This window comes from Cibotium barometz, chromosome 8 (genome assembly GCF_041138505.1).
Source record: "Cibotium barometz isolate CiBa-2024 chromosome 8, ASM4113850v1, whole genome shotgun sequence".
NCBI lineage: Eukaryota > Viridiplantae > Streptophyta > Polypodiopsida > Cyatheales > Cibotiaceae > Cibotium > Cibotium barometz.
In genome coordinates, this window is record NC_141053.1 from 20,243,863 (window position 1) to 20,262,664 (window position 18,802).

The following is an 18,802-nucleotide window of genomic DNA, read 5'->3' on the forward strand; positions in this document are numbered from 1 at the left end:
GGGCAGCTCTTGTACTGGAAAGTGTGGGCGCCGTATCTTCTGGAAAAGTATAGGGAAAGGAGGAGCCATTGAGTGTGTGGCCATCATTTTGAAACTTAAAAATAAATAAAAAGATATGATACAAGTGGCCAGCTTGTTTTTAGCCACATGGAAGCTTTCTTTGCTGCCAAGTGCCGCCTCTAGAAGGTTGACGGGCTGGGGCGAGTTGAGGCCTTGGATGAGTTAGCGTGGAGACGGGGGCAGAGAGAGGAGAAGTGGTCACCTCAACAGTGAAGTTTGAGAGAGGAAGGGACAAAAGAAGGCCGCCTCGTAGGTGAGAAGCCTGGCGGGCGCTGCAGATAACCAGAGGAGAAGAAGGGTTTCGAAGGGAAGGTGGCAAGCCTAGAGAAGAGGGGGAATTCTGCAGACCACGGCGTGAAGAAGCGATGAAGTGGCCGCTTGGTACGTGAAGTCGCCGGGGGGGTTGGGAGTTTTGTTACAGTGCAGAGGCGAAGAAAGAAGGGAATCGCCTGGTAAGAAAGTCGGCAGCAAGCAGCTGGCGAAGAAGGAAGGGGATCACCTTGCAGAAGAGCTGGGGGGGAGAGGCAAGCGCCCTGGTGATAGAGAGGCTCTTGGGTGAGCGTGCAGGCGCAAGGCGCAAGAGGGAGAGCTGCAGTGGGCTGCTGGTGGCGACTAGAGGGCGTTAACAGAGCCTGGGCAGCTGGTGCACTAGTGGTCGTAGTGGTGACTGATGCAAACGGAGACAGATGGAGGCTTCTTTTGTAGGTGGCCGACTGGAGACGCCGACACGTTGGTAGCCGGCGGTGACTGACGAAAGCGAAGGAGGAGAGGGACCCGGGCAAGCAGCTGGTGTAAACGTGTGGCTGCTGGGCGACGGCACAACTGCTGGCGGCTTTCAAGGTGGTGGCGGAGGCTTTCAAGATTGAGGTAGGCAACTGCATCAACATAACCAACAAGCAGATAGTGCAGTGTGTTAGAAGGTGGGAAGAGAGGTCCAGAAACCCCAACCTCTTGACACTGCCACGCATAGGCTGGCAGAATACGGATGATAATCTGATAGATTCGTGCATTAGAACAAAAGTTTACGCAACAGAAGCTTCTTTTGATGGCTAGGACGGGTGGCCGCCTGGAGAGGAAGTCGCTGGGGAGTCTTTTTATGTGTATTCTTTGTATTTGTGGCTGCCATTTTTCACAGAGGTTGGTGATGCCAGAGGGAGTGTGATGGGGGGTTTTTCTTTGGTTGAGGATGCCGCATCTGAGGCCAGGGTGACTGTGTGTATATTGTTGAGGTTGCCACCTTTGGCATAGAGTGGTGTGTTGCTTTGTTAGCTGCCGCCGCAGAGCTGGCAGAGCTCGTGTGTTTCATTTTAGTTGTTTTGCCGTCGTTCTTCTGGGCTGGTGATGCCAGAGTGAGTGTGTTTTTCTTTGCTTGCTGCCGGCTCTTAGAGCCTGGTGACTCCATTTTATGTGCATTGTTCATGGGTTACTGCATCAGCAGGGAGTGTGTGTATGCTTCATTAGGTTACTACCACTGGTAGAACAGAGAGTGTGTGAAGTGTTATTATTGGGTTGCTGCCTCTGAGCGCAGAGAAGGAGATGTTTCTAGTTTTGCTCCGAAGAGATGATTGGATGCTACAGGAGAAAGGGCAAAAGTATGAGATAAAGACCTCTTTGTGAGGATAATGAAGATGATGAACACTATGGAAACTCGGGGAGTTTGTGACACTCTGTTCAACCTCAACTTGTGAAGGAGCTATCTTGACTCCTACTCGCGATATACCTGCTTGTACGAGATGAGTACTATCATTTTCATACCTATCATAGTGTAAGGGGTAAGCATTAGCAAAAATTTATGGTGCTAATTTGACTTGCTCATTCATAGCCGGTGGAGCTTGTATTGTGAATGAAGATTGTGCTATGCCTACATGTGTTATGTATGAGGCATTTGGATAAAGGGTCAGGAGATCTATGCTTGAAGCGGGTCATGCTCTTGACTTGTAACGTATAAGCATTCATCAAGTTGAATTTGGGGATGTTTTGAAGTGAATTGGCACATGTACATGTCATCCAAAATGGAGATGTCTTATTCCCCTTGAAGAATTATATGTTTTGTTTCCTTGCTGGGATTTGAAGCTACTCTCACAGCCAGAAGTCTCGCACTTTCCCAGCGAAACCGCCCACGTCACGAGCGACAGCTTTGGTGAACCTGACGTGAAACTGCTGGGGTGAGAGTTAGTGGTGAAATACACAGTGCAAGCTATGGCTGAGAATCCTGAGGGACAGAGGGTTCCCTAGGGTTATGCAAATGTTTCAGATGTTTACTATGTATATGCAACAGCAGCAAGCGGCTCTGAGGGGGCAAATTTCCACGACTAAAGCACTTCAGTCGATCGTGAAGAAGGTGGATCAATTTGATGGTAAAGACATCACAAAGTACCTGCGCAATTACACAAAGGAAATGGAGCTAAACAGGGTGACTGAGGAGGATATGGTTCGAAGCTTTGAGCTGGTATGTGTTCCCGAAATAAGAGAGCGCATAAGAGGATTACAGGCAGCACATGGTGGCAGAAATTGGGAGGAACTCAAGCTTGCTTTGAAGAATGATTATTTCATGGAGGATTCCGAGCGGGTGACCAAGCGAACTTTCTTGGAGTGGGTTACAAAACCCAAAATTGGAATTTCTGCCACAGAGTTACTAAGAGAGTTTGAGAAGCGCTATGCCCAGCTGTCAAGGATGGAGTGCATAACCTTAGACAGGGAAAAAACATAGCTCTTCTTGCAAGCAGTTGGGGAAGATCTCCAAGAAAAACTGGAAATTCTCCTTGAGGATAAGGATACGGAGTAGGGGTTAAAGAATGATTGGAATGATGTTGAGGATGCGGTCACCATGCTAGCAAAGCGGCAGCGAAGGAGGGATAAAATGGTGATGAGCTCGGCAACTCTTATAACTGTTACCCCTGAGAATCTACCAAAACCTGCTGCTGCAATTCCAAAGGTAGAAGGGCCGATGGATGAGCTTATTAAGGGCATACGAGACCTAAATTTGAAGATGTCCAGGATTGAGGAAAAAGGGCTACCATTAGGGCAGGCTTCTATGCAAAAGCCTCAAAGCAAGGAAGGGTTTACATTCAAATGTATATGGTGGTGTGATGACCCAGAACATGCGAAGAAAGACTGTGTCAGTTATAAGGAAGCTCTCAGAAACCAACTTGTATTTTTCACAGATGGAAAAATCCACCTTACAGAGACTGGTCTTCCGTTAAGCACAAACTTTGGGAAAGGAGGGATGAAAAAGCTGGTTGAGGATATGGCTGCTAGCCATGCCATCTCTATGGTTGAGGCAGCAACCTATGGGTTAAAGGCCAGCCAATCAAAGCAGGAATCTGAGAAGGATGAAGACTATGAGAATGAAGATTTTTGGCCATCAACGATGGAGCTAATTGCGTCAGAGAAGGTGTCTAAGCAGGCTTTGCATGAGGCAGGAGACTGTATACGTCTTGAGAGTGGCTTGGAAGAACCTGTGGATTCTCAATCTGTTCATGCCTACATTACAAAATGCCAGAATAATGAGGCACAGGTAGAGGAAAAGCGTAAGAGGGAAAATGACGAAGGAGATGCCATGGATGATGGTTATGATGCTTCTATGAATGCTTTGCCATGTTTGTTTGATAGTGTTCAAGGTGTTGATGATATGCATGTTGCTAATGATGTTATGGAGGATAGTGCATATGTGACCGAAAGTCATACGAATGTTGTTTAAGAGGTGTTTGCTTTGCAGATGGTGGTTTTTGTTTGGAGTTTCTCTTTCAAGACAAGCAGGTTTTGTTAGAGGATCAGTTTAGTGAAGTTAATGTTTATGTGGATGAGTCTATTGCTCAAGCAGGTTTTGTTAGAGGATCAGTTTAGTGAAGTTAATGTTTATGTGGATGAGTCTATTGCTCAAGACAGTGAGGATCTTGGGATGGCTCAGCTGTTTGATGATGATGAGTTTTTATTTGCAAACATCGGTAACCAACAATCTATGAATGAGGCTTCTTGCACTCTTGATGATGCTAGAGATGTGTTTTGTTTACATGACAAAGATGATGCTTTTGATGTTTATGCTATTGATGGACTGGGACATTTTGATGTAGCATCACACCTTGATTTTCTTGCACCAGTTTGCATAGATGCATGTGAAGCATGCAAAGGCTTTGACAGCATATTGGTGGTGAAGATAGATGAGGAGGTAATATGCAAAAGAGCACAATGTGATGAATGGCTTGCTATGATGCCATTATGTGTATTTGAACCAAGGATATGTTATAAGTCAATGGAGCAGGCTCATGTGGAATGCAAATGGGTATTTGATCGTGGTATATGGATTGTTGGCAACCATGACAAATGTATTTGGGGATTGAATGCAGAACAATGGTGGATAATCAGGAAGGCTTTGTTTTTTTTACTTGTTTGATATTTATGGATACCAAAGCTTGGTTTGAAACACTTTAAAGTGTTCCAAACATGGGGGTTGGCCAGATGACAGGTTCTTTTTGCTGATTAATGTATGAAGATGACATTCAGATATATGTGGATCTTGCTGATGACTTGGCACATACCGGAGGATGTGCAGGTTTAGAGGGGATGGATGTCGCGCCAGGCACGTCTATGGTGTGAAACCATGCATGTGAGGCCATGCAATGCAAATCCAGATGCATGGGATTAAGTGCCACAGTGTACATGATATTCCGAGGGCTAGCAGAAGTCCCTGTGCCTGTGTACATATGGTGTGCGTGGTTTACGAATAAACTTTGCCATGAATGCCCTGGCAAATGTACAGAGTGGGTGGTTTTATAGTTTTTTTTTTACGAGCTGATGGTGATGCTTGCACGTGAAAGTGTTACGGGAACTCCGAATGTGATGATGGTTGGTCAATCTGGGGCTGGTTCTGGATGCAAGGATGGCACTCCATTTTTAGCAAGCGTGTGGCGATGGCCGGCAATGCAGGGCACCGACTGGGAAATTGATGGGTTTGGTAAGTTGATGCTGCTGATAACGAAGCTGTGGGCAACTCTTGTACTCGAAAGTGTGGGCGCCGTATCTTCTGGAAAAGTATAGGGAAAGGAGGAGCCATTGAGTGTGTGGCCATCATTTTGAAACTTAAAAATAAATAAAAAGATATGATACAAGTGACCAGCTTGTTTTTAGCCACATGGAGGCTTTCTTTGCTGCCAAGTGCCGCCTCTAGAAGGTTGACGGGCTGGCGAATTGAGGCCTTGGATGAGTTAGCGTGGAGACAAGGGCAGAGAGAGGAGAAGTGGTCACCTCAACAGTGAAGTTTGAGAGAGGAAGGGACAGAAGAAGGCCGCCTCGTAGGTGAGAAGCCTGGCGGGCGCTGCAGATAACCAAAGGAGAAGAAGGGTTTCGAAGGGAAGGTGGCAAGCCTAGAGAAGAGGGGGAATTCTGCAGACCACGGCGTGAAGAAGCGATGAAGTGGCCGCTTGGTACGTGAAGTCGCCGGGGGGGTTGGGAGTTTTGTTACAGTGCAGAGGCGAAGAAGGAAGGGAATCGCCTGGTAAGAAAGTCGACAGCAGCAGCTGGCGAAGAAGGAAGGGAGTCGCCTTGAACTGGGTGGGCAGAGCCTGGCTGGGGGTGATCTGGGGACAGAAGCGAGAGGAAGCTGGGAGACAAGGCCGCTCTCTGGTGGATACTTGGGACACGTGGCCAAAGTTCGGTGAGACCAGAGACGGTTAGTAGCCGACTGCAGCGAGGAGGTATTGGGGAGTTGGCAAGAGGCTGGCGGCAACTGGGGGCCGTTTAGCGTGGAGAGACTGCCTTGCAGAGGTGCCTGGGTAATCGTGAGGAAGCAGAGGCTGCTGATCGTGAGGAAGCAGAGGCTACTGGTGAGGAAGCAGAGGCAGGCTTGCTGAGACGCTCGGAAGACGGAGACACAGCCGCCTTGTGAAGAAAGGGGAGGCCGCCTTGTTTTGTTTGGGCTGAGGCGCTGGAGAGAGAGAGACACAGCCGCCTAGAGAACAAGTGCCAGGTTCTGCAGATAAGAGCTGGCTGGAGCAGGTCTTGCCGGGAAGGGCTGTTGGAAGGCTTCGCTTGCGGCATCGTGTTTCAGATGGTAGAAGATCACATTTTTCTTCATGCAAGGAATAGAAGCACTTAGGTGCTTAACCAGTCCTTTGACTGGCCATAAAATTTTTGGGTTTCTTCTCTAAATTGCGTTTACATCTCAGAATCTGTTTTCACCTTGAGGAGCTGTTCCGCATACTGTGCAGCTGACATACCCACAAGGAACACACTCAAGACTGCTTTTATGGTTCCCTATTTCAACTTGAGAGCTCAACTGGCGCAGAGCAGCAGTAGCTAAAGGCACTGGGAGCCGCCTGAGCGAGTGGGTGTAGATGAGCGAGGGAGATTGCTTGCAGAGGTCTTAATGTCATAATGTTATTTGTTTTCTTGGGTTTTGGAAATCATGTGATGATGTATATATGCCATATGCCATCTTTTGCTTTGTGAGTTGTTGGAATCTAAAAGCAGGTTTTCATGAGATCAAGAGTCATCTTGAAATGGTGATGTTAACATTATGTGAAACATGTGATGTGAATGGTCACATGTTTATGGGAATCTTTTGAAGATTGTGCTATGCCTACATGTGTTATGTACGAGGCATTTGGATAAAGGGTCAAGAGATCTATGCTTGAAGCGGGTCATGCTCTTGACTCGTAACGTATAAGCATTCATCAAGTTGAATTTGGGGATGTTTTGAAGTGAATTGGCACATGTACATGTCATCCAAAATGGAGATGTCTTATTCCCCTTGAAGAGTTATATGTTTTGTTTCTTTGCTGGGATTTGAAACTACTCTCACAGCCAAAAGTCTCGCACTTTCCCAGCGAAACCGCCCACGTCACAACGCATAATATCGTCGGTAATATCGACGCTCATCATTCTGGCCAAAATCCCATGATAAATTAATTCGTTTAATTGGTGTACCTAGCACATTCAATTCTCCTCACTTTTTGAAAAGATTCGCCGGCCCCCACCCTAGCCCAAGATTACTTTCGAGCCGAAATTACTCAACAACCACCTGTCGCCAAGATCAATGCCCCTCGTGCACCCCAAACCTTCTCCACCCTAGATCCTTCTTAAGGCTGCATGTGCCATATAGAGTAGTTCTAACTTATAGCCAGGGGCCTAAGATAGACAGCTGAAATGTGAACCCCTTGACAAATAAAAAGGTTGTGTGTGTGACAGGTTCAGGTGAGCTGCTGTTTAACAACGAAAACCGATCCGAATTTATGAATCTTGCGCGGTTGGCAAGCAAGCAATAATGCGTCTTTTTTATTATTAGTGGCGATTCAGCTGGCCTCTTCAGTTCAGCATGGACAGCTTCGCCCTCTCCTCTTTCCTGCTCCTCCAAGCCTTCTTGCCCATGGCCCTCGCATCAGCCCACACTTACACCGCCCTCAACCGCACCTGCGACAACTCCGCCACCCTCCCCAACACCACCATCTCCGACTACAACCTCTCCGCCACCGCTCGCTTCATCGCCTTCTCCTTCAACGGAACTTTCGACTCCGACAATGGAGCCCTTCCCTCCGGCCTACCTTTCTACCTCGCCTTCGTCTCCTTCTCCCCAGGTTCCTACCTACTCACCGTTCTCGCCAACGGAATCATCTCAGACTCCGCCGAGTCTCTTCCGGACGGGGCGACCCTGCGAGTGGTCTGGACGGCCAAAGTCAACCGCCCCGTCGCTGATACCGCCTCCCTGCAGCTGGGCCCCGACGGCAATCTTCTCCTTTGGGATGCTGACGGCAGTGTTGCCTGGTCCACGCGCACCTCCAACGTTGGCGTTTCGTCCCTGCAGCTGACCTCTGCCGGAACCCTGCAGCTCATCAGCGGCACGAACGCCTCCGTCTGGCAAAGCTCCGCCGCTCCGTCGGACTCTTTTGTTCTCGGCCAGACGTTAGAGTACCAACATAAACTCAACAGCTTGAGTTCCATCGACAGAAGAAACAATGTACCGTCGGAGAAATCCTACAGTCTCTCAATGGATGCCGGAGGTCTAGCTCTCTCCGTCACTTTCTCCCCGGACATTTCTCAGGCGTATTGGGCATGGGGCTACTACGGCAACGACACGTTCTCAGTGAGAATAGAGTATAGGCGCAGTCCATATCACACACGTGTAGGAAAGCAATGTCTGCTCAGCTGGAGAGAATTAATGGCAAATTAGAGCTCAATCTCTATCAAGGGAGCACTACTGCAACAAGTGATACCAACAGCACTGCATTATGCAGCCTTAATCCTGATGTTAATGCAACTGCTAATTACCCACTTATCAGCACAGGCTCGGATAATGTAACGCAATTTTTCTTAAGGTTGAAGTGATGGAAACCTGAGGGGGTATGCATACACAAGCTCACTAGGATGGCACATTGCTTGGGAGCTTTTCAATAGCTCTGCAGATGGTTGCCTTCTTCCTATTCAATGTGGGGCTTATGGCTCTGCATGGACCCTGGTATTTGCAATAATTGCCCCATAGATGACAATGGGGTGGCCCTAAAGTCTAGGAATTCTGGCTGCTCTCCTGATCACAAGCCCACTTGCAATATTAGCAGCACTAATACCACACCATTAAGCACTAAAAGTGATCAATGGGAGATGCTTACCATATCAGGTCTTGATTATTTTGCCACCGCGTACTCTACCCCTGCTGCCAATATCACCTCTAAGGATGCTTGTGAGCAGCTCTGTGCAAACCATTGCTCATGTGCTGCAGCATTTTATCATACAAGTGAAGCATCTTGCTTTGTAATAGAGCAATTAGAAGGAATTCTGGCTGCTCTCCTGATCACAAGCCCACTTGCAATATTAGCAGCACTAATACCACACCATTAAGCACTAAAAGTGATCAATGGGAGATGCTTACCATATCAGGTCTTGATTATTTTGCCACCGCATACTCTACCCCTGCTGCCAATATCACCTCTAAGGATGCTTGTGAGCAGCTCTGTGCAAACAATTGCTCATGTGCTGCAGCATTTTATCATACAAGTGAAGCATCTTGCTTTGTAATAGAGCAATTAGAAGGAAGCTTGCACCAAGTATCAGACGCTGGCAAAGTAGCCTTCCTCAAGCTTGATCATAGCGACCTTCTCTCTAATGATTCTACAAATAGTTCCTCCAAATTATCAACTAAATTGCAGGTGATTATCGGCTTGTAGCAGGAAGCATGAGTATCTGTCTTTTGGTCCTTATTGCTCTAAAACTACACGTTATTACAAGAAAAAAGGCTGCTCACAATGATAATCCTAACAAACACTTGCATTAAAGACCCTTATAACTAACATGAGTGAAAGATGCCCCCTGGTTCTGGCAAAAGCGAAGGCATCACTATGTGAAAGATGCCCCCTGGTTCTGTGGTGAGAGTGGGTTTAAATAGGCTTAAAAGGCTAGAGAAGACAAATATTAAAAAAACAGAGAAAGATATCAAATGAAAATATGGAGACACAACCTAACGTAGTAAGGTGTTGAAGTCCCATGCATGAGGTGCTAGGTTCAAAACCTGCTAGCAGTTGACAACGGCATGAAAAAGCGCACATGCACACGAGCACAAAGATCCCCCCCAAAAAAAATGGACAAAAAAATATATTAATTACCAAAATGTGAGCTATATAAATAAATGAGTATATGAAGCTAAATGTATAGAAGAACATAAAGGTATACATGCAAATGTATCTATATGGACACCTGTATCTATAAAAAAATATGAAGAAAGTGTGGGTGTGAAAGCTAAGTAAGATAGAGACATATGAAAGAAATAAAATGAAAGAACGTGTTTATACACACATATATATGTGATGTATGTATGTATAGATACATCAATGTGTGTGTGTGTGTACATGCGTATATTTTATATACACAAACTCACACATACATTATACATACATACACATACACTCACATACATGTATACATACATAATTAAAAATGTGTGTGTGTGTGTGTGTGTGTGTGTGTTGACTTGCATCTGTGTGCACATAAAAAAATGTGTGCACGCACACATGACAACATGTGCATGTGTGTTGTACATGTGTACATTTGTATTACGTGCACACGAGTTCACATGTGTGCACCTATGTGTGCGCACATGACAATGCGTGCACATGTACATATATATAAATATTAACGTGTGTATAATGCATGCATATGAGTGTGTGTAGAGCCGAGCATACTCTTCTTTTTAAATGAATTAATTAATGAAACTACACCATTCTTTCGAGACATAATGTGTCATCAAACGTCTATGATATGTTTGTAATACTATTGCCTATCAAACAACGGTTTCCTAATTGAGAATTTCGCTAAAAACCTCGACTGAGCACACTACCGTGTACTCACAATACACACTTCCAGATGAGGCTACCTCTCATCTATATTGTATTTCATATTTGGTCACTACATATCAAGGTGATACATAGTTCATGCATTGATCTTGCTGAGAGCAAGGATCATCAACAGAAAGCATCACGCACAGGCAGGCAGTTTATTTAGGAGGAAGCTGGTCCTGGTAGCTTGAGTTTCAAGTATTCAAGAACTGCTTTTGTTCCGCGATCCAGTATCGTCCGACGTATGCTAGAGAACAAAACAACAGAAAATATCATTACAGGTATTCACGGAATCAATAGAAACTCTCCAGATTCCAGACTCCATGCATACCTTCTCAGAGGATTGCCATCAAGCTTCAAAACTTGCAAACTTGCCTCTAAAAGGCCCTGCAGAGTTAAGTAGAGTAGTTAATTAATCATCAAAAAGAAGACTACAATGTTAATTCAGATCCAAAAGAGATCAATAAGGTGCTCAAGGTAGTAGATTGCAAACCAATTCTGCTGGTAATGACGAAATGCAATTATCTGACAGATCCAGTTCCTCCAAGGACTTCAATGATGTTAACCCCTGGTAATTAACCAAACTAAATTCAAACACACTTGCATGAAACAGTGCTCTCCCAAGTCAAGCTGATATGATCACGTACCACAGGAACAGCTGATATGGTGTTTTGGCTTATATCCAGAATTCTCAACTGCACTAGATTAGGTACTTCTGATGGAAATTCTTTTAGTTGCATCCTCCTGCAAATGGGGGACACACTCGAAATTGAACACTAGAAACGGTTGAAATATCAACTTGCCAGATGCTAGTGCCTTCATTCAATGGAACAGCACCATAAGGAGAAAATTAGCTAAGAAATCTTGCCTCAAACGGAGCTCCTGTAAGCCAGGCATACTCAAAAGGGCCGGAGAAGCTGGTAACCTGGCCGGGATGACGCTTAAGTCGAGTGCTTTCAATCCACTAAGACTCGAAAAGCAACTTGATGGGAGCTGTTTATATAACCAGTGTAAAGCCACACATACACCCAATGCACACACCCACGAGGGTGAACCCATGCACACGCACACATACTCACACACAACAATAACAAAAAATCAAAAGCAATCCAGAATAAGAGCACAATAAAGCTAGCTCTCCATTGCGTCGATCCAAATTTCAAGTGCATGAAACTCACCTCCTTCAGAGGATTTCCGGCGAGCACCAGTCTTTGAAGATTTGCAAGACAAGCAAAGACAGAACTAGGCCACTCCTCAATTTTATTATCCAAAAGTACCAAGACCTTCATCCAACAGAGCAGAGATAATCATGTTAACTAACAGCATTGTGTACATGGCCTCAAAAGTATGGGCTTTTTAAGTATTTTTTGGTCAGCAAGTACTTGAACAAATGCCTTCACCTGCACTGTGCAGAGGACATATGAAACTATGCTGAGCCAGGAACTCAATATAAATTTGCCATCCCCCAAGGCAATAGCTAGAGGTTAGACGTTGGAACGCATAATTCTCAATGACAAACTGTAGCTTCAAAACCCATGGACAACACCTACCCCTTACAAGAGGGGATTCACATGATGATATATACCTTCATACAATTGGAATATATCCAGCCTTACCAATTGAGAGAATAATTGAAGTTTAACAACAAACAAACAGAAACAAGGAAACACTACAAAAGAATTTGCAAAAAATACAAGGACAGAAAATAAAAAATTTCAAAAATTTCAAATTTCAAATGATAAAGTAACTGCTAAAACAAAAGTTACAATTTGAATCAAGAAAACTAGTCTGAAAAAAATGAGAGAGAGAGAGAGAGAGAGAGATTCTTAGTAAGCCAACTTGCATAGTTGTCTCCGTACGACGTACGACAGCATATCATACGGAATACCATACGGTACGGACTCGCGCACACTTTTTCGAGAAAAAAAAATGACATTTTTTCCCCCAAAAAAAAATATTTTTTTTGGGAGTAATGGTCTTGTTTTTGCTTGTCTATGGTTGTTTGAGCTTTCCTCTATACTATGATGCTTCCCTCCTTTTTAAAATACTCCATATCTCGAAATTGAAAATACCTAAGTTTATAAGTAATTTTGTAAAACACACGATGAGATTCCGGGGGTTCTTCCTCTGCTCTTGCAAATGAGGACACTCCGATTGCCTTGTCACAAGAGCTTAGAGAGCCCGAGTTTGATGATGAGGGCAACATCCTAAGCGAGGGTGACTTCTGCAAGCGCTCCGATAGGCACTCTTCTGATGGAGATGATCCTTGATTTTGATAGTGATCACTTCTCCATCTAGATTCTAGCCCCAACCCTCTAGCCTCCCTTTTTTGTACACCACTTTTTGTACTTACTACGGCTACATGCACCTAGAGCGCCTCGCATTGTATGACTTAGGCTTTAGCCTAACATCTATGTATGTTTTCAACTTGGCTTTAATGGAATTTTGGTTTGAGTCATGTGACAACTTGTCTTCTCTTTGAAATTGAAAATACTAAAGTTTGTAAGTATTTTTTTTAAAGACCGTATAATAACAGTTTTTTCTATACAGTATTTTCCCATACGGTATCGTACCTGACAACTATGAAGCCAAGCAATAGTTATCTTCTCATCAGCACCCAAACATAAGTTACTTGGTTTCGAAAGAGTCCCGACTCTTGCTTACAAGATAGAATTTCACGAGGGGGGTGTAACACTACGAATGCTGAAAATGACAGGAATTTTCAGTGCAAGTAATCACACACAAGTAATCTAGCCTAATCCTTGCAATACACACACTAAAAGAATGTACAACCTATTGTTCAGAAGTGCCAATAATGATTGAACTGCTAATCTCAGTCCAAGTTGCAAATGACCCTGTTGTTCATGGAGGAACACTGGCTGACAGATCCTTCTCCTTGCCTCTTCTACTTACTCGTGGGCTCCGTTGGCTGAAGAGGCTTGAGTGCAAATAGGGCTCGCTATATCACTTGGGCCCTTGTCCCTTCAGGACTCACAAGTGGCTAAATACTCACCTGATCACTCTTAGTTCCCTCGTAATATGACCCATGCATCCTTTCTGGAGATGATTTATGTGGCATGTAACATGCAGAAGCTTACAGACAGTATTATACTTTAGATAACGAATATTCAGCACCTTGGTTCCTTGGCTTTGGTCCCAAATGTCACAAGCAGAAGCTTTGATGGCTCTGATCTTTCAGCCCTAAATACTTTTCAAGAATACTGAATCAGTCATGCGGAAGTGAAATGGAGAGAAGAGAGAAAAATGCAGAGTTTTCACTTAATCTACAATATAATCATGTTATCAAAAGTGTATGTATGAGTGTACAAATCCGGTGGCCTGAAGCACACCTAAAAGGAGTCCTGACTATGAAAAGCCTTATATCTATGCTACTCTTATGATCTATCCCCAAGGGGAAACTAGATAAATAATACAACACCATGCCTTTGCCTTATATATGCTCACTTGTCAGCCTGGAGAAGGCAGACCTGCTGTTGGCCAGCAAAAAGACAAGAAATAATCATTAACAAGCTGCCGACTTCCCACATGTGTGGCCTGTCCTGTTGGCTGACTGCTGTCCAGCCCCTTGGACTTGCTCCTATTCCATCCAGAGCCTGCAAAAGCCATAAGGTGGAACTTCTTCATGTTCACTGTGTGTTTACAGAAAGAAGAGAGAACGTGGTAGAGAACAAAATGAGTGTACACCAGTACTTGCTGTTGCGGCCTGCGCACTGCCCTCTTGGTACTATACTGCTGCCATATGGCCCATGGCTAGAGGAGCCCTCAAACTTGCCACATGGTAGATATGGGGTTACTTTCCCGCATTGCTGCTTGAACTGCACTGCCTATATTTCTTCCTTGTGGCATGCACATGACTTCCCCCTCCTACTAAACTTGATGACGGGCTTCCAACTTCTGACCTTGGATGACTATCATCATCCCTCGTCTCCTCATGGACCCCCACTGTCATCCATCAAATCCTGGCAACCTTCCTACTGAAAACCTTGCAATCACTCCAAAGTCTGGTGTAGATCTGTGCATGTGTTCCACTTTTTCCCTTGTAATTCATGCCCTGTCCCTAGACACTTCCATGATGTTCTTTCCCGACATTGATTCTTGGTTTTCTTGCACCCCTCCCCGTGGATGATCATCATCCCTTGGAATCGTTACTCTGAAAGCCTTTCCTAGTATGCCCCAAGTGGCATCCAATTGTCAGGTCTGTCATTCCTACGGGTTACGCTATACAATCTGACTAACCTCATGGTTTTCTTCCATGTTGGTGTACTTCCATTGGGCCTTGTTCTTGTGCACTTTCCCTATACCTTGGACCTGTGCACCTTCATCTTGGACACTTCAGCACTTAGCATTGTTGAACCGGATGCTGATACAATGTTGCCTAGTCACCACACCACCAAAATATCAAGACACGGGCGATGGTTTCATCCATGCGCGATGCAGTAAGGGCGGGAGGGAGGGACGGAGGGAGGGTAGGCCGGACATGGGCAATAGCAATATCTCAGAATCAGCTAAAGCTCTCATACCAATGTCACATGCTGACGCTTTGATGGGTTTGATCTTTCAGCACTAAATGATTTTCAAGAACGCTCATGCAATCATGTGGAAGAGATATGGAGAGAAGAGAGAAAATGAGGACTCAACTCTCTAGCCAAAGAAGAGCCAAGTACCATCAATCAAGGGGCGTCCAGGTCCAGGAGGTGGAAAACGCAGATCATTCTAGGATAACGTACAGGAGAAGGAAGGCTTACAGCAGTAGCTTCAGGGCAGCCAGTACACAGCAACAGCAGCCTAATCAGGCCCAAACCGGGGGAAAAAAAAAGGCCACAGTCAGTCCTCTACACGGAGAAGCCAGGCCAGCAAAATGCACAGCCAAAGGGCGGCAGAGATCAGCTCAAATCAGTTCCATATCTCCCATCAAGTCTCAGTCAAGTCCAGTCCCTGGGGGAGAGTTAAGCCAGCCAATCTTGTACTCATTCTCTTGCAAGCAATAACCGAATACACCTATAAGGTGGGGGTCCCTGAGAGGGTGGATGGGACCCAATCGCATGTTCATGTGTACTTCTCTCAACCCTAAACTTTGCAATTCAGTCAGCAAGTGTTAGGCATAATATCTTATCTCCCGTCCAGTCTCAGTGGCATAGTCTCGTACTCGTTCTCTTGCAAGCAATAAGCAAATACACCTACAAGGTGGGGGTCCTTGACAGGGTGGATGGGACCCAATCTTGTGTTCATGTGTACTTCTCTCAACCCTAAACTTTGCAGTTCAGTTTTCAGCAAGTGTTAGCATCAATATCTTATCATTAAAATGCTTCCGCAAGCAAGTGCAAGTTACACTTGCACGGGCACGATGGAATTGTAACAGGGGGTTGGTTCCCAACACCTGCATTGTGACTAGATCAAAACTTCATCACCCCACATAGATTGCAACCAAGGCTACATTAATGAGCCATTTCCTCTCGTTTAGCTGGTGGAGCTCAAGAAGTCCCCACCCCCACTCCTGGATATTGATGTGTCAACAAACGACAACAGGCTAAAAACGCTTCAAGCAAACACAATGTGCCGAAGATGACCGCTTAGCTCCCCGAACCTTGGCCTGCACCCCTCCGCCTCTGTGCCTGTTTCGCCCGCATCCTTCCTCCACCGCTCTTCGCCATTCGCCTCCCCTCCTTCCTCCACCTCATCCCTCTGCGCAGCCCTTGTTGTGCTACCCTTCCCCTGCCCAACTTCGCCTGTGTGTCCAGCCATCTTCCCCTCCTCCTTGCTTCCCTTTCCTTTTTGCTTTTCCCTTTTCCACCCTCCCTCCCTTTCCTCCGCCTCCTTACCTGCCTCTTCCCCTTGGTTCGGATTGCTCCTCATCCGGGTTCAAGTCGGCCTTTTTCTTCGATTAGCATTCTCCCTTGGCCGAGCAAACCATTGTTTTTTCCAAAGCCGAGCTCGCGGTCCTCTTCGCCAAAATCGAGAAAGACTCCAAAACAACCCTCATTGTCAGAATCTTTGGATCCGTCTCCAGGCTCAGGATTGGGTCCTGGCGGCTCTGCCTTCCGACCTCGCTCCACACTTTCAAGATGTCAGGTTGCTTGGAAGAGGTTTCTTCCAAGTGGATTTTGATTATGAGGACGCAACCTCAGAGGTTTTGAAGGGCAACCCTTTGCCATTGGGCCCGAGGAAGGTTTTTTTTCTTCCCTACCCCAACTATTTTGACCCTGTTGGGGAAGACCGGAACCATTTCCCGATTACTCTCAGATTCCCAGGTCTTCCTCGCGCATATTGGCCTATGCTAGAGACCATCGGGTCCGCCTTTGGGATGGTTCTTCAAGTGCCCCCCCTCCACGCCTTGCCGACATCTTCTACCCATGTGGTCACTGCCTCGGTGGATGCTGTCCCCAGGGTCATGGTTTTTGCCCGTGATGACAGTGAGCTCTTTGAGGACTATGTTTTGCTTCCGGGCCCTAGTGGTCCTTTGAAGCAATGTATGGAGATTGCAAGTAAACCTGATTAGTGCCGGGTCTGTCACCAACAGGGTCACATTGCCCTCGGACTCGGGGTCACAAGAGGCCTCGCAAGCGTGCTTCTCGGGCACCACCTCCCTTGGATCCTTCCCGTCCTACAGTCCGCCAGGTGTGGCGAGCTATCTCTCACGCCCGTCCCCCATGGTGCAATTGATGGGCGGATCTTGTACCTCAGATAGATGATGTTTCTGGACAGAGGGATGTATCAGCTTATGCATCTCTGCAGGGAGATGATATATTAGATCAGGAAGATTTTGTTGAGTCCTCTCTACTTGGAGGGGGCGATATGCAGGATGTTCAATGCAGTGGGGATCATGTATTGTAGGATTTTCAGCATGATGCCACTGCCCTTGATGCCCCACAGGAGGCACAGGTTTCTCGTACATATGCATATGCAGGTATTCTGCAAGGCCTCGGACAAGGGCATGTCAGTGGACTTTGCCCCATGGATTATCCTGTCCTCTAGCATTATGAGAGGCGTCCTTAGGCTGCCCATCGTCTTCTTAGATCGGGGGTCAAACCCTCTTCTCTTCCATGAGAATCGTCTCATGGAATGTTCAGGGCCTTGGAGGGCTTCTCACCCGTGGTAGGAAACGTCTTCTGAAGGACCAACTTCACCCTGCTGTTACATGAGGGTCTATGGATATACTTTTGTTGCAAGAACACAAATTGGATAGATCTCAGTGTGGCAAAACTGGTAAGATGCTTTCTGGCCACACCTTTTGGTCCTCAGCTGTTAGGACTAGAGGAGGTGTTTGCATTTCAGTGGCAGCATCTGTTATGCCTCATGTTATTGGGCACAGTGTTTTCACATTTGTCTAGTCTCAGTTTTTGTCTTAAGTCTTGAGTATGTGCCATGTGGCACCTCTATAACTGTCCCATAAGTCAGTCTACTCTATCTTGTACTTCTCACCTATATATTGTGGGTGTCACATCAATGAAAGTATCAATCTTGTGTCTTGTCTACACTCATCTCAAGGTATGTCTACGCTTTGTGTCTTTTTCTAGTCTTGCTTTCATTTCAGTTTCAGTTTCAGCTTTGTCTCTACCCCATTTTTCATAACACCATTATGGTTAGGCAAGGAGTTGCTCGGCAGTGTTGTCTTCAGGATTTGCCACTTTCACACTTTGTCCCTCCGGCACAGAGGTTAGACAGTTCTTGGGAGATTATTGTTAGCATCTCAGCCTGGAATCTTTGGAAGGCTAGATGCACTGAGGCCATTGAGGGTACTCCCGTTCTTGTTTCTCACTGTCATTGCAGAACTTGGAGTGATATTATTCACACCATTATGGCTACCTGGGCCACAATCCAAGGATCTTCGAGGGCTGCAGAGAGGAAGCGCGGCCAGTTTATGAGAGAGTGGGACATTGGTATCTTTTCCACATCCTCTCATTCGGGACCCTATTGGCAGCATAGGGTTCCTGATTGGTTGAGATCTCCACCTTGCTTGGTGTGAAATCTCCATTTTGTCAAAAAATTTCATACTTAATAGAAGTCTCCTTTCTGGAAAAAAAAACGCTTCAAGCTCTGATATCAAATGGAAGAAAACTTGCTAAAGAAAGGTTGGAAATTGATGGCAGAAAAGGGAAATTACTTGAATCAATCAAAAAGGCAACAGAGACTAGAGGCTCATCATGGGACTCCCTTGAGAGTTGTAGAATTGTTACCTCCAAAGAACTGCAGGCAGATAACTCCGTAGGCAGCTCCCGAATTCGGTTACGCGACAGGTCAAGACTCAAAAGGTTCTCTGTTTCCAAGACTGCAGTAGGAATGCTTTCTAGATCCATTCCGCATAGTGATAAACTCTACAAAGTATTGGCAATATGCCTTCAGAACACTTCCTTGCATTGCTTGAGGGCTCATTAAGGATTCAGAATACTAAGAATAAAAAACTA

General features: G+C 45.7%; 1 protein-coding gene across 1 annotated transcript in view; it reads right to left on the reverse strand.

The window, feature by feature from the left end:
- Positions 1 to 10,231: 10,231 nt before the first annotated feature.
- LOC147636013 (Leucine-rich repeat (LRR) family protein) overlaps positions 10,232 to 18,802 on the reverse strand; it is a 52,999-nt gene continuing 44,428 nt past the window's right edge. Inside the window, exons 15-21 of the mRNA XM_086801454.1 lie at positions 18,575 to 18,712; positions 11,558 to 11,662; positions 11,248 to 11,372; positions 11,027 to 11,123; positions 10,873 to 10,947; positions 10,711 to 10,766; positions 10,232 to 10,626 (exon numbers count right to left, since the gene is read on the reverse strand). Coding sequence (XP_086657580.1) covers positions 10,542 to 10,626; positions 10,711 to 10,766; positions 10,873 to 10,947; positions 11,027 to 11,123; positions 11,248 to 11,372; positions 11,558 to 11,662; positions 18,575 to 18,712 — 681 coding nt within the window. The 3' untranslated portion in view covers positions 10,232 to 10,541. The remainder of the gene's footprint in view (positions 10,627 to 10,710; positions 10,767 to 10,872; positions 10,948 to 11,026; positions 11,124 to 11,247; positions 11,373 to 11,557; positions 11,663 to 18,574; positions 18,713 to 18,802) is intronic.